The 16,562-nt window shown below is 44.1% G+C and overlaps 1 protein-coding gene across 4 annotated transcripts in view; it reads right to left on the minus strand.

Moving 5' to 3' along the window:
• Nucleotides 1-16,562, minus strand: part of RUNDC3B (RUN domain containing 3B) — a 147,139-nt gene that overhangs the window by 62,665 nt on the left and 67,912 nt on the right. For all 4 annotated transcript variants that reach the window (XM_084621962.1, XM_084621960.1, XM_084621961.1 and 1 more), the window contains exons 6-7: nt 5,766-5,846; nt 3,879-4,047 (exon numbers count right to left, since the gene is read on the minus strand). In XM_084621962.1, the coding sequence (XP_084478088.1) occupies nt 3,879-4,047; nt 5,766-5,846 (250 nt within the window). The remainder of the gene's footprint in view (nt 1-3,878; nt 4,048-5,765; nt 5,847-16,562) is intronic.

The raw sequence follows: 16,562 nt of genomic DNA on the forward strand, positions 1-16,562 counted from the left end.
GCTAGCTAAGATTGAGCTAGTGTCATAGGCGCTGACTTCCCCTCTTTCCCGTGGGTGCTCGACCCCCTTCTGCCCCCATCCCCATCCCGCCCCCACTCCACCCCTTCCATGAGGCACCACCCCTGCCCACCCATTCCAACCCCTTCCCCAAAGTACCTGCCCCAACTCCACCCCCTCCCCGAGTACATACACATTCAAGATGCTAGGCACACACTTGGGGCAGCTAGTCCTTCTCACCACTGCTGCACTCTGTTTTTGGCACACTCACTCAATCAGATCTAGTGCAAGTATGTCTCCTCAAGCTGCAAATTACACCTCCAGCTCAAAGTGTAGACATATTCCTCATGCCAGGCTACGTGATACTTTAGGGTACGTCTACACTGCAGCTGGGATGTGTAATTCCCACTTGGGTAGACATATATGCGCTAGTTCTGATCAAGCTAACTTGCTAAAAATAGCAGCATTGCCACAGCAGCACAGGCTAGCCACCCAAGTACAGACCTAGGATCTCAGACCTTGGACAAGAGTACACCCAGGCAGCTAGCCAGAGTTGCCATTCGTGCCACAGTCACAATGCTATTTTTAGCGTGCTAACTCAATCAGAACTAGAACGTGTAGAGCTGGAAATTATACCTCCGAGCTGCAGTGTAGATGCATCCTTAGAACTGCTCTGATCTGTGCTAGGTATCATGGTGTTAAACATTGTGGAGCTTACAGGAGCTCTAGCTATCCTAATGGTGGTGGTATTGCTAGGAGTGGTAGAGTTGGACTGGTGTTAGCAATGGTGGGAAATAGCAAAGACATAGCCAAACAATTTCACTTCATCTTTTTATTCTATATAGCTTGCCCTGTTTCAACCCATGATTCTACTTCCTTTTGAAAGCAGGGGCAAGGGACTGCACTGGAGTAGAATGTTGAGTCCCAGCTGCTAGGCTGGGACTCTATCATTTGCAATATGAACATCCACCTTTATCCCTCTCTTTCCACTAAGGGAGTGCTTAGTGGAGCAGGTATAGCCCTATGGTTTTCCTTCCCCAGACTATCTGCACACCACGCACCTCTATAAATTTTGTTATTTCCCATACTTTACTTTTCTAGGGTTTTATTTACAATTTTTGCATTAAATCTTCTATTAAACGAAGCCATTAAGCAGAATTTTTTATAACATAGTAGGTCTCCCTGTAATGGGGCAGCTGCCCCTCACTGGCAAAAAGGGGTTAAAAGCAGCCCTAGTAAGGCTGCGCCAAAGGCAGACAATCAGAGGAGAGCTGGGAGGAGTAGCCAATCAGGTCCAAGTAGGCCCATATAAAAAATGAGCTGCAAGGCAGTTCTCTGCTGGGAGCTCAGGGAGGAAGGACTGTGTCCCTAAAGGGCCAAGAGAACTGCCAGCACCCTGGACACAGCAGTGCTGCAAACAGGGGCCAAGGGGCTGGCTGCCGGGGGTTGCAGACTGAGGCCCTGATACAAGGGTAAAGAGGGTGCCGGAGCCACATGGGAGGTGGCTAGACTGTGGACTGCAGTTTGCCACTGGCAGGACATGGCTGAACAGCAGACTGCGTGTCCCCTGGAAAGGGGGAGCACAGTGTGTGGCATGGCTGGAGGGCTGTGTCACTGAAGAGGGCGCCACGGTCCTTGGAGAGACGTGAGCCAAGAGCGGGAGTCACAGTGGCAATGCACTACCCAAAGGAGGCGCACTCAATTGCAGAGTTAATTCCCAAGACAGGCTGAGGACGCATCAGAGTGGTAAGCGAACCCTGTTACACTCCCTTTATGCATTCCTTCACTCCTTAATTTTTCTTTGTTTCTCCCATCAGCTTTAATTTTATTTCCATCTGTCTGTCTCACTATTTCACTCTCCTCTCTTTTCTGGGTTTTGTTACGTCAAACACCCTCTCCTTTTTTTTTTTTTTAAAGCCAAGAACACTTACGTTCACCCCCCCTCACACACTTGTCGTCTCATTTCTTTTTTCCAGTGTGTTACTGCCCAGTTCTTGAGGGTAGCATTCTGTGTCAGAAATAGTGCTGAAATATTATGCTGTAAAATGGGTTGGACATACACTATACTAGCAAACCACCTGAATACGCTTCAAACCTTTGGCATTAAGTCTTGTTTTTGAAAAGCTACCTAATTCTGGTACTTTTATGGCCTTCATAGTATTCGAGTAACTCCAAATATTTTGCCCCCGCTTCCCTTCCACACTCTAACCCTCTCTAGTTTGAAGGAGAAATAGCTTGATTAGTTTATATATTTTTTTGTTGTTTATGTTTGTGAGAGAGTGTGTGTGTTGTGCATCTGAGGCAAAGTGAAGTCAAAGAGTTTTAAATTTCTCTCTAAGTGATTTGTTTGATAGTCTAGGACCAGCTTTTGTGAAAGTTCTATGGAACTTACTTCTGCAAGAAATAAGAATGACTATCTCCAACACTCACAAACCTCCCCGACTAGTCAACACTTTAATTGTTCTGGTAGAATGTAGCCATCTGATGAAGAGGACAAAGGATTGTGAAACCGGCAACTCTCAGATAGCTAGGCCAGTCCCAAGACATGCAGCTATACCAGTTATAACCAATAGCTTATATGCAGTCTACTAGCTAGAGATGGAAACTGGGAACCAGGAATTCTGCATTAGATTTTCAGATCTGCCATCAATTCACTGTGATACCTTGGACAATTGAGTTAACAGTGCCTCAGTTTATCCACCAATAAAGTGCATATAGTAAATTCCTACTTATTGTACCTCACTGGGGTCTCATAGGGACTATTTTAAAGTAATATGAAATCCTCTAATTAAAAGGGGCTATATAAGTGCTAAGTATTATTATTTATTCTGTCTAGATATTAAGAGACCTTGATGTAAACTATTAGATTCAATAGTGACAGGGCACACATCAGTACTTAAATATATGGAAGCCAAAGAACACAAAGTAGCGTTACCCTGTTTGGCTTGAGCAGCTAGCGAAAAATTCAGGATCTTGCAGGTTGCTCCAGTTAGAAGGAGAAACTGGTGATGAAATCAGGAACCTCTGATACCAGGAGGAGGAAGTTGGACAGGGAAGCGCTCTGCAACTGAAAGGCCTATTTCCAAACCCTCCTGAAGTCACATCTCCAGGCAGAGTTCCTCTGAGCTGTGTCCACTGCTTCCCTGGCACCTTCAAGGACAAGTGGGTGCTGTCCGGGGTTCTCTGCTCAGTGGTCCCTTCTGGATCCCTGATTTTATCCTTGTGACCTTCACTTCCATCCCTATTTTTTCATTTGTCATCCCCCAAAATTAATTGATGCCTGGGTCCAATAGCTCTTCCCCTTAAGCTGAGGGGGGAGGCCTTTAGTAATGGGTAGGCCCACACCTGCCCATCCCCAGTGCTTCAATAGGTACCTTTGATGCAATCTTGTTTATTTACAAGGAATATACAAAGCTCTGTTTTCCTTGAACACAGAGGAGCCAAGACTCAAGAGATAATTTTGTTGCTTACAGCCCCAAGCCTCTTTTAACCAGCTTGTCCAGACTGCATGTGTCTTCTATACCTGTTCCTGTGTGGTTCTGCTTCTCTCTCCACACTCCCCACCCAAACCCTCCACTTACATAAGTTCAAATTCCTGGGTGGACTCACATATGCTTGTTTTAGGTTGGGAGCTACTATAAAAAGGAGTATAACTGTATCTTACAGCCATCTTAAATAAAGTGTGGCAATCTAACCCACCAACTTCAAGGATATTTAACCTTATCCACAATAATAGCTATATTTGTTATGTTTTCACAAAAATATATGAATAGAAAAAAAACCTGTTTACAGGATCCTATGTCTTGTCAGTGACAATATTTGACATAAAAATACACATTAGTTCCGTCACCCTCATCCCTCCACAAACTGATTTTTTTTACCTTCTGCTCCAAGGTGAGTCGATACTTCTGTTCTACCCTTTTGCATTTGTTGTACCAACTGTTTTCATCCATGATGAAAGGAGGTCCAATATTTTCTGGAGTACTGCTTTCACTGCCGCTACTTCCCAGAGTCCTTAGCTCTTCTTCATCACTGCTGATGCTATCAGAACTGAAGGACCAAATTTATAAACCAAATGAAAACAGTTAACTGATACAAAACCTGCCTTGAAACTGAAGCACTACTACTCTTAAAACATGAAATGCAAAGCCTTCTTTAATAAATAAATAGATCAATCAGTAATAGAAAGCTATAGGTTAAATATTACAAATAGCATTTACAAGATAGTCATTAAATGCTCAGCAAACACAAAGTTATTTCACAACCACCAAAAGTGTCTGCGAAGTCATCAGCTGTGTAGGACAGCACAAAAAGGAAGATCTTGCTATGCTAAATTGGGGAGGCGGCCATTAACTCAGAAAGGTAAGAATTTTAGCTTATCCCTTTACCTTTTTCTTTATCACTAAGTTTTCTCCTGTATCATCAAGAACTTTTAGCTAGTTTTCAGTGGTAAGAGTTCTCCATAATTCACTTATTTTTCAGGTTTCTTCTAGAAGTATTTAGCATTGTAAATACTATAAATCATAGTATTTACATGATTCTCTTCATATATGCAATTTAAAACAGTTCACTTTTGGTATATTTCTTGAAGGCATGCTATTATAAACACTCATTACCTATGGATCTTTTAGGCGTCATTATCAAGGATCAACATAAAAGTGTTTGAATCACTGCCCTAGTACCTATGGGGTGTAATTTGTTTTGATTTTAAGACAAGTCAGGGAATCTGCCCTGCTCTGACAAACATGGGTGCCCATTAAAGCTTATTAGACTATATCAGTACAGTGGTGACCCTGAACAGACATAGGGTTTTCTTTAAGATTTGTGTGAGTATTTCTCAAGTGTGCACATTCTATTACTGATTTGGGTCAAAAATAGTTGTGTCGTTTAACTTAAATTGAACTTTGCAATTAGGCAATTAAAAAAATCTTTAATGAGATCTTCATCTCTAGAGAACAATTAGAAATTTTATTTTTCAGCCATGTGTCTTAGAGACAGTACATCAAATATTTCATGGGAGGACATCTTAATTCCCGCCCATTTTTCAAAACAGTTAAGTCTAGCAACAAAATCTATAGCAGTATTTCCATGCTCTTTTGAGGTGCTGAGTGGGGCTACTGATGGCCTCACTGTTCTCAGTCAGATACAGGTATTAACTCAATGATCTTTGTCAAAAAGGACCATTATGCTAAGCCATATAGTTAAAAATTGGTTGAAGAAACCCAGGTATCATACAAGTAACCACAGGATATTCCTGAAGGGCTAAATAACTAATACCACATATAGACAGACTTTACAAAATGCAACCGAAGTCAACAAGATATAGGTGCAGATGTGATTTTTAATCACCTTTATATGAACAGTGCCATTAAAAACACAGACTATGAAGAAAAAGGTACACACACGAAGGAAAAATGTAATTGGCATGTCTTCCTACAGAAAAAAAGCATTGATTACAGCTGCTCTACCGTCTGATATTGGCTCTAATTAAAGTCTAAGCTTCAGTGATAAAAGTAATTTCTCTTTAAATTTAGCACAAGTATTAAACACCTGAGTATAGATGAAAATTTCAGCATGACTGCTCACAGCTCATAAGTCACACAGTATTACAGCAATAAAAAGCTCATCATCCCATGCTGATCACCAAGTACAGAATGTCACAACATATTGGAAGCCAAATAAACTTCAAAAAGATAAGTAAAAGGCAAAATATCCAACTACCAAGTGAAGCTGAAAAATAAGAAAAGGTTTTCAGGATGAAAAAGTACCTTTGGGTGAACTTCAGATAGGGTGTGTAATCTATTACAGCTGGAAAGTTGCCATCCAATCCCTCTCCCTTCAGGCAGAAACTGACATAATACAGAGAATCAGTAACTAGGTTACACCAGAAAATGAAATGGCAGTGACAGTTCAATCTTAATAGGATATAATCTGATCTTCTTTACCAACACAATCAAAGTATTATTTAAAAAAAATTGTGGGGTACAGTTTTCCATTACTGAAATACCATCACATATCCTGAGTCTAGATTGTTAAAGATTGTTAAAGTTAAATTACCAACTAATTTATTTAAAAAGTGAAAAGTCATTGCCTCTGTTTTAGAATGATATAATTTTTATACATATCCACATTTTGTGTATTAAGACAGACAACTCAATACATTGTTCAGGGGGAAAGGGGAGTATGTCTTAGTTTGCCTTTTCTCAAAGGTTTGAAAGAGCTGCCAATTGTGCATGGAAAGTTGGAGAAAGACATTCCTTTAGATACAATTCTGTTTATATATTGCTGCATTTTCTGCATATTAAAACTATTGAGACCACAAATTCCCAAAGAATGCTCAGCTCTTTCCAATCATATAGGAACAATCACCTCCCTAATGGGTTTGCCCCCCCTTAAGTCCTGATTTCACAAATGTTTACACAGATACATGGAGAAAAAAGAGGTTCGGGACTATTTAGAAAAGCTGGTCGAGCACAAGTCCATGGGGCCGGATGTGCTGCATCTGAGAGTGCTAAAGGAGTTGGTGGATAGAAAGCTGGCTAGATCGTCGGGCTCAATGGGTAGTGATCAATGGCTCCATGTCTAGTTGGCAGCCGGTACCAAGCGGAGTGCCTCAAGGGTTGGTCCTGGGGCCGGTTTTGTTCAATATCTTCATTAATGTTCTGGAGGATGGCATGGACTGTCAGCGAGTTTGCAGAGGACACTAAACTGGGAGGAGAGGTAGATACACTGGAGGGTAGGGATAGGATACAGGGGGACCTAGACAAATTAGAGGATTGGGTCAAAAAAAATCTGATGAGGTTCAACAAGGACAAGTGCAGAGTCCTGCACTTAGGATGGAAGAATCCCATGCACTGCTACAAAATAGGGACTGAATGGTTAGGCAGCAGTTCTGCAGAAAAGGTCCTAGGGGTTACAGTGGACGAGAAGCCGGATAAGAGTCAACAGTTTGCACTTGTTGCCAAGAAGGCCAATGGCATTTTGTGCTGTAAAAGTAGGGGCATTACCAGCAGATCGAGGGACGTGATCATTCCCCTCTATTCGACATTGGTGAGGCCTCATCCGGAGTACTGTGTCCAGTTTCGGGCCCCACACTACAAGAAGGATGTGGAAAAATTAGAAAGCGTCCAGCGGAGGGCAACAAAAATGATTAGGGGAATGGAACACATCACTTATGAGAGACTGAGGGAACTGGGATTATTTAGTCTGCAGAAGAGAAGAATGAGGAGGGATCTGATAGCTGCTTTCAACTGCCTGAAAGGGGATTCCAAAGAGGATGGATCTAGACTGTTCTCAGTGGTAGCAGGTGACAGAATGAGGAGTAATGGTCTCAAGTTGCAGTGGGGGAGGTTTAGGTTGGATATTAGGAAAAACTTTTTCACTAGGAGGGTGGTGAAGCACTGGAATGCGTTACCTAAGGAGGTGGTGGAATCTCCTTCTTTTGAGGTTTAAGGTCAGGTTTGACAAATCCCTAGCTGGGATGATTTAGTTGGGGACTGGTCCTGCTTTGAGTAGGGGGTTGGACTAGATGACCTCCTGAGGTCCCTTCCAACCCTGATATTCTATGATTCTATGATACTTGATCTGATTGTAATGGAACTACTCATATGCATAAAAGCAAGCATTCGTGTAAGTGGTTGCTAGTTCGAGGCCTAAAAGACAAGATAAAGGGATGGAGAAAAGGATGTACATATAAGGGAAGTGATCAGAGCAACTGGCATACACCTTATTAATTCTTTATATTTTACTATGAGGGTGCAGATGGAGGGAGGGGGAATAGCATGAAGGTACTAGAAACCAGGCAGAAGAAGAGGAAAGCTTCACAGGAGAAGAAAGGGTTGAGAAATTGATTACTACAGATATTTGGAAGAATAAGTTTGCAAAGAGTTTACCTACTCCTTCTGCTTATTCAGAAACAAAAAGAGTGATTTATAACATCACAACCAATTACTGCAATTAGTTTTTTTGTTTATTTTTTTTTTTACTTCAAGTGATGAGTAGCAGGAACAGATGAATATTTTAGAAACCAACATTCAGAAATGTCCCTCTGTATCCATATACCTTTCTAAAACTCAGATATAAAGATCACAACATAGATTAGAGGTAAGATTAAACATGGTTCTAAAAGAAAATTATGGTTTAATTACAATAATGATAGTTTCACAAGGTTTCCAAGAGGCTCAAATACAATTTTTTCATTCTTCCTCTCCCTCCCGCATCAAATACCAAAATATACACTTTCTAAAATTTGCTCCTCAGAGGGAGACAGTTCCTGCAGTCAATTTAGAAGCTTAATTTTGTTAAAAAAAATTCCTTTCTGATCAAATAAAAAAAACTGTTCTGAAGAAAGTGTCAAAGTGAGCTTTTCCAGAAGTCTTAAACCTTTAAATGGGGGCTGCAGGAAGCGGTGTGGGCCAAGGAATGTGCTGGCCACCGCTTCCCGTAGCCCCCATTGGCCTAGAACGACAAACCGCAGCCAGTGGGAGCTGCGATCGGCCAAACCTGCGGACGCTGCAGGTAAACAAACAGTCCTGGCCTGCTAGCGGATTTCCATGACGGGCCGCATGCCAAAGGTTGCCGATCCCTACATTATACAGGCAAGTCTAGCTAAAAACAATACAGAAATCTAATTTATGGTACACCTCAAACTGGTTTGCCCAGTGTCTGGAGCAAAGACACTCAGACAAAGCTGAAAAACTGTGATAGTTGCCTCTTTGTTGCTACTGAAAGTGTAATAGTAAGAAGATGATGACGGAAGAGAAGATCAGCTATGGTATCTCAATGTAGGGGCAGATGTTCTTCTCTCAGCAGAATTAAGGAATTAACTTAAACTAGGCAGTAGACCATGTATTCTTTTAGCTTCTCCAGTGGTTCATCTGTTTGATTGCTAAATAGATTCTCCCCTTTAAAGGGAAAGTCCTCTATTCTGAACCTGTTTCACTGGGAAGAGTAGATGATCTTAACCCGCCATAAGAAAAGGAGTACTTGTGGCACCGTAGAGACTAACCAATTTATTTGAGCATAAGCTTTCGTGAGCTACAGCTCACTTTTCTTCAGCTAGTAACAGATGCTGTCGCTTCGGTCAAGGAGTATGAAGCATCAAATGATATTCTAAAGTCAGTGGTCCCCAAACTTTTTACCTCGCGTCCCCCCTTACCACTGTGTGTGGGCCCCCCCCAGAGGTGAGAGTAGGGCCATGGCTCCAGGAGTGGGGGATTCGAACAGGGGTAAGGGGGCCTACAGCTGGGGTGCCGGGTCAGTGGCGCTGCAACTTTAATAGTGGGGGTGCTGAAAGCCAACCCCCTTACCCCATCCAGACTCACCCCCGAGTTGGGACCGGGAGCAGGGCTGTGTCTCTGGGAGGGGGGACCCAGACAGGGGTAAGGGGTTTGAGGCTGGGGCCACAGACAGAACCCCGGGCATGGGGCCAGCAGCTGAGACCCCCACGTAAAACCTACACCCCCGAAACTCTAGTTCCCACGCCTGTGCCTGGGCTGTGTCCCCCCCCCCAAATGTTCCTCTGCACCCTCTTAGGGAAGCACACCCCACAGATTGTGGACCTCTGCTCTAAGAGCATGTTTCATTATGTTCTGTCCACCAGTTAAAATATCATTCACCAGTTTATGCTGATCTTCTGATAGCACTTGAATAAAGGTGGCCATCTTTTCTTGTAGGTGAAACTGATAACAGGACACAATACTCAGAAAAGATGAAGAAAAAACCTTTTGTCCTAAAGTATCCAATGTTTACCCTCCTTGACAAACAACATGGAATGTGCTATCTGTCGATAGCCACTGCTACTACTAACAAGTTAGGGCTGGGCTGCATGTAGTGAAAATAAGAACTCCTCCTCATAGGACAGGTGGTATAAAATTTAGCAGCTTTTTAAAAAATGGGCTAACAAGAAGCTGGAGTAGACCAAACAGATTTGGCCATGACAACAGCCCATCTAATATGGGTAAAGAAATTCTGGACTGTAAAGGGGCTCCCAAAATGTCAAAAACTGGATGGGAGAATTCTTTAATTGTCACAGAAGGTAGTTTGAGAGGTACCACCAATCCTATCCACCAATTCACAAAACAGTCTGGGAACGGACGTGGATGGATCCAGGTCTGACGGACCCAATGAATCACTCATCTGGGATCCAGCCCTGCCAACACTGGATGCTCTTTTCCTATCCATCTTCCTCAGAGCTGCAACCAATGCATCTGGTGGCCTTTCACATGGCCTTGACTTTGGAGCGTATGAAGCCAGTACTGACAGAAGCTTAAGAGTTTTTAGTTTAATCAGATCCAATGTCCTGAGTGCCATTAGCACTGCTAGTCTTGGAGTTACCTCTGGTACCGATTTCTTCATAAGCACCTTAGTCTTAGTAGGTGCCAAACTCTGAGATGACACAGGTCTCTTCACTCATAGCACATGCTCTTGAATGCGCCAGATACGACAGACTTTGCTGTTATTGCTTCCACAAGAAAAGGTTACTCACCTCGTGTACTAAACTGTGTTTCTTTGAGATGTGTCCCCCTATGGGTGCTCAACTTTGGGTGTGTTCACGCCCCCTGCACCTCAGATCGGAGATTATAGGTAGCAGTATCTATTTGGTCAGCACATGTACTCTCCTAGTCTCATGCCCTATATCAGGACTAGATAGCTCTGCGCAGGCCAACTGTCCTCAGTTCCTTCTCTACCGCAGAGCTCAATGGTAAGAACTCCGAAGCAGAGGGTAGGAAGACGGATAGTGGAGCACCCATAGGGACACTCACCTCAAAGAACCACAGTTACTGCATAAGGTAAGTAATTTTTTCTTCGTCGAGCAGTGTTCTTATGGGTGCTCCACTTTAGGTGACTCTACAACAATACCCCTAAGGGAGAGGTCGAGTCTAGAACTGAGGATAAGACAGCCAAATATGGCATTGGATGCTGAGTTGTGGATGAGTGGATAATGTTTAGCAAATGTATGAGCAGATGTCCAATTTGCTGCTTTGCATATTTCTGTGACCGTAATGTTTCTGAGGAAGGCTATGGAAGTGGAGAGAGATCTCGTTGTTTTCACTCCATGAGGAGTCCTTGTGGCACTTTAGAGACTAACAAATTTATTTGGGCATAAGCTTTCGTGGAGTGGGTTATAGCTCACGAAAGCTTATGCCCAAATAAATTTGTTAGTCTCTAAGGTGCCACAAGGACTCCTCATCGTTTTTACCAATACAGACTAACAGAACTACTTCTCTGAAACCTGTCATCATGGAGTGAGTTCATACTCTAGGAGGTTGAAGATTGAGAGCATGAAAGCAATAGGTTTCAGAGTAACAGCCGTGTTAGTCTGTATTCGCAAAAAGAAAAGGAGTACTTGTGGCACCTTAGAGACTAACCAATTAACTAATAGCAGACTGGTAATAGAGACTGGGAGTGGCTTAGTCATTATGCAAGGTAGCCTATCCCCCCCAGACGTTCTTGTTAAACTCTGGATTTGTGCTGGAAATGGTCCACCTTGATTATCATACACAATGTAAGGAGAGTGATCACTTTAGATAAGCTATTACCAGCAGGAGAGTGGGGTGGGAGGAGGGTTTTTTTCATGCTTTGTGTGTATATAATAAGATCTTCTAAACTTTCCACAGTATGCATCCGATGAAGTGAGCTGTAGCTCACGAAAGCTTATGCTCAAATAAATTGGTTAGTCTCTAAGGTGCCACAAGTACTCCTTTTCTTTTTGTGAAAGCAATAGGTAATGCAGTCTGATATCCATCTAGAGAGTCTTTGTTTAGAGATTGAGGATCCTTTGAACTGTCTGCAATGGAGAGAAATAGTTAGGACTAAGCCCTTCAGGAAATCTCCCAATCTAAATAGAAGGCTAGTGCTCTCCTGACCTCGAGTGTGTGTAGGAGTGGAAAGAAAACTGGGAGGTGGATAAGATGGTTTATATGGAACTTGGGGTGTGGTCATAGTGTAACCTTGTCTTTGAAAAAGACTGTAAATGGGGGGGTTCACCATAAGAGCAGACATAAAGGCTCTGAGCAGACCTAAAGGCTACTAGGAATGCAGTTTTCACAGGGAGGTGTAGAAGAGTGCAGGTGGCCATGGATTCGAAGGCAACTGAAGACAAGGTTGAGGTCCCATGCCAGTGTAGGACATCTGACTTGTGGGAAGAGGTTACCCTTGAGAAACCTTCTTGTTGTAGGATGAGTGAAAACAGAATAACTGTCTATAACTGATAACTGGTAAAAGGTGGTGATGGCTGCAAGAAGCATCTTTATGAGGTTAGAGATAATCCTGACATTTTTGGTTCTAGGATGGAATCTAGCACGAGCAGTAGCAGAGAGGATATAGGAATAATTGTCTCAAGTCAGAGCAGAGTTGGACTCTCTTCCACTTTTGAATATATGTGCGATGAATAGTTTGTTTCCTGCTATGTATCAGCACCACCTTTACATCCTCAGAGCAGGTCATTTCCAAGCTTTCAAACCATCAAGGAGTCATGCCTTGAGCCACAGATCCTGTAGATTGGGGTGATGGACCTCAACAGCACCCTGAGAGAGGAGATGAAGAACAGGCTGGAGAGTGATTGGTTGTCAAATCGTCAGTTGGTAAGGCATGGAAACCATATTTGTCTTGGCCATATGGGAGCTATAAGTATAACTCTGGCTCTTTATTTTATCAGGACTTTGGCTATTAGAGGAATTGGTGGAAAGGCATACAACAAACACGTGCTCCATTGTAAAAGAAAGCCATTGTCAAGAGAGTGATGACGCACACTGGCGCTGGAGCAGAACTGGGAGCACTTCCTTTTTCTAGCTGTGGCGAAGTAGTATCTTTGGGACTCCCCAACATAGATATATGCCAGGGGTGGGCAAATCTTTTTTTGCAACATCAGGGCCACATCAGGGAACAGAAATTGTATGGCAGGCCATGAATGCTCACACAATTGGGAGTTGCGGTGTGGGAGGGGGTGCGGGCTCTGGGGTGAAGCTGGGGATGAGAGGTTTGGGGTGCAGGAGGGTGCTCCAAGCTGGGATCGAGGGGTTTGGAGAGCGGGAGGGGGATCAGGGCTGGGGCAGGGGGTTGGGGCATGGGGAGAGGCTCAGGGGATGCAGGCTCCGCTTACCTCAAGCGGCTCCCGGAAGCAGCGGATGTCCCTTCTCTGGTTCCTATGCAGAGAGGCACAGCCAGGCAGCTCTGTACACTGCCCCATCCGCAGGTGCTGCCCCTGCAGCGCCCATTGGAGCACATAGGTGCTGGAGCGGGGCCATGGCATGGCTTCTGGGAACCACATGGTGCAGCCCCTGACCCAGCGCCCTGGCTGGAGCACCGGAGTGGAGCTGAGCTGCATGGTGCGGCCCCGACCTAGTGCCCTGGCCGGAGTGGGGCCGAGCCGCATGGTGCAGCCCCCGACCCAGCACTCCAGCTGGAGCAGGGCCGAGCCACGTGGTGCAGCTCATGGGCCAGCTTAGGCCCGTGGGCCATAGTTTGCCCACCCCTGATGTATGCTTTGGAAAATGGAGGGGTTTATTTCCCATTTGTGATGCTGGGAGAAATGCCTGCTGACAGTGTGTTTTGTATGCCTGGGAGGTAAGCTGCTGGTGTGGTGGCAAATGCACCTGTCACAGGATCCATGCACTGCTAGTGGCACCTCCTGCTGGCTATCCTGGGGATTAGCTCTGGCCAGGTCTGTCCCAGTGTCCTCTCATCCTACAGACTGCTCTCACTCCAGGAACTACAGCCTCCTCTTCATGACTCAGGCCTCCGGCCAGGTCACTACATGGCTCCCCCTTCCAGGGTATGTAACAAAGTTTTTCCCAGATCAAATAATCCAAGGCAATCCACTGTCCTCTGCCTGGTATTTGCCACATCCCAAGTGGCTGGTAAAGGACCTTGAGCCCACCCTCTACTCCAGGTTCCACCTCAGGGGCCCTCTGGTTAGCAGCCAAAGCCTGTACTGTTATTCCTTTCTGCTATTCCCGAGCCTTCTCCTACCTTCCTGGCTTCCTCCCTCTTTGGGTTTTCCAGCCTCCAAACTCCCTCTTTCCAGGAAGCAACTGTGGACTACTTTCTATAGTCCCAACACACCTCCCTCCTCCCAGGGCTGATAGCAGCCTGCTTTCCTGCAGTCACCTTCTGTTGTCAGCTTCCTGGTGTACATAGGCTCTGCCTGCCCCTTCCCAGCGGAGCCTAGTGTCTAATTAATCAATCCCTGCTCTCTGGCTCCTCTTCCAGGTGCAATCTAGGCAGTTATTTAGGCCTAATTTATCCTCTGAGGGCCAGAGTACACCCCATCACAGCACCAATTCCAGAGTTTCAGTGCTTTGGCACAAAGGGAAGGTGATCTTAATCCTCCCTGGCAGTTCGTGTAAAATATACATGAGATGATTTAACTGGGAATTGGTCCTGCTTCGAGCAGGGGGTTGGACTAGATGACCTTCTGGGGTCCCTTCCAACCCTGATATTCTATGATTCTGTGATGTTGTGATGGTGCCCACTATAAGGCTTTGATGGAAATAGGTCATATATATGTTCATAAGCATAACTGGAATATGTTATGCTACATATGTCATGTAACATATCTATGTAAAGGTTATGATCCATTGAATATATTCATCCTATTAGTATGCATGTGTCGTTGTATTCAAAGTTATGAATATTGGCTGTATACTTGTTAGATTTTAAATAACTTTAGTAAGGCATTTGGTCAGCTTCTTTACAAAGGAATTTGCAAGTTAAGTGCCCAATCAAGAAGCACTTAATGCACAATGGATCTTGGAAGGTTCACATAAGAAGTCTACATGAGGACATTCAAGGTAGCAGGTGAGCAATGGCTGCTGCCTGTAAAAATGGAGTCACGCATGGACATGTGACTTGCACAGGTGACTCCAAAACTCCATCTGGGAGCTGGACTTTGCACAGGAGACAGGAGGGGGTCTCCACCTAAAAGAGAGTCTATTTAAGCCAATGGGAGACTCCTCCATTTTGTCTTCAGTTGGCTAAAGAGAGCCTCTCCACCTCCAAGGATACCTGAAAGAAACTGGAACAAAGGACAGTAACTACAGGGGGTGTGAGTATTTGCTGGACCCAGACTAGAAGGAAACTAGTCTGTAAAAGGAAGCTTAGAGGAATTCCTCTAAGGGTGAGGTTTTTATCTGTATTCAGTTTTCTTAGACATAGACTTGCGTGTTCTATTTTATTTTGTTTGGTAATTCACTTTGTTCTGTCTGTTACTATATGGAACCACTTAAATCCTACTTTCTGCATTTAATAAAATCACTTTTTACTTATTAATTAACCCAGAGTATGTATTAATACCGGGGGAAGAGGGGCAAACAGCTGTGCATCTCTATCAGTGTTACGGAGGAGGAACAATTTATGAGTTTACCCTGTATAAGCTTTATACAAGGTAAAACGGATTTATTTAGGGTTTGGACCCCATTGGGAGTTCAGCATCTTAGTGTTAAAGACAGGAACATTTAAGCTGCTTTGAGTTTAAGCCTACAGCTGTTAGGGGACATGGTCAGACTTGGGTCTGGGTTTGCAGCAGGCTAGTGGGTCTGGCTCAAACCAGGCTGAAGTGCCAAGCTGGGAGGGCAGGGAAAGCAGGGGCCGAAGTAGTCTTGGCACATCAGTTGGTAGCCCCAAAGAGGTTTCTGTGATCCACCCATCACAGTTGACTATCATGAACTTTATGTGCTTGCCTCTGATCAGTGGTAGGAAATGTGTACAGGCATTCTTGACTGCTCTGAGTTCTAGCAAGCGGATATGTAGCGTGAATTCAAGTGGGGATCACTTGCCTTGACCATTTGCCCGATGGGCTCCCTATCGCAATAGGGATACATCTATTGTCAATATTAATGGTTGGGGTGGTTGAGTGACATTGTGAGGGCCTTTCCAGCAGTCAAGGGATTTGACGACTGTCAAGGGCATCAAGAGAGGCTTGTTTAAGCTGTGCTTGCTTGGCACATATACAGTTCTGAGCCACCCTTTAAGGCAGCACATGTAGAGTTTCGCTGCCAAGTGTCCCAGTAGCTGGAGACAGTTTCTGGCTGAAGTCTGAGGACTGGCCTGGATTGTCAAGACTTTGAGAGGGAAGGAAAGCTTTGGTTGCCACTGCATCTAGATAGGCTCCTGTGAATTCGAGAGGTTGTACTGGAATGAATGTGGACTTTTGGACATTTAATTGGAGTCCCAGCTAGAGGAATAATTCCATGGTCTTTTGTGTGGCCCTCAGAGCCACTGAAGGAGCATGCTTTGGCAGGCAATCGTTTAAAAATGGAATATCATAATTCCTTGTTTGCAAAGGTGCTCCGCTACCACAGAAAGGACTTTTGAGAACACTTTGGGTGTGGATGATAGTCTGAATGGGAGTACTTTGTACTGAAAGTGATTTTATCCAAGAGTGAATTGTAGAAACCTTCTGTGAGATGGGTGGATTGCAATATGAAAGTAAGCATCTTGAAGGTGGAAAAGCAGAAAACCAGTCCGGTTGGTCCAAAGATGGAATTATTGCTGAGAAAGTAACCTTTTTGAAGTGTTATACCTTTACAAATGTTCTGAATGATCTTAGATCTAGAATGGGTCTC

Source organism: Lepidochelys olivacea, assembly GCF_965140295.1.
Source record: "Lepidochelys olivacea isolate rLepOli2 genome assembly, chromosome: 2".
Lineage (NCBI taxonomy): Eukaryota > Metazoa > Chordata > Testudines > Cheloniidae > Lepidochelys > Lepidochelys olivacea.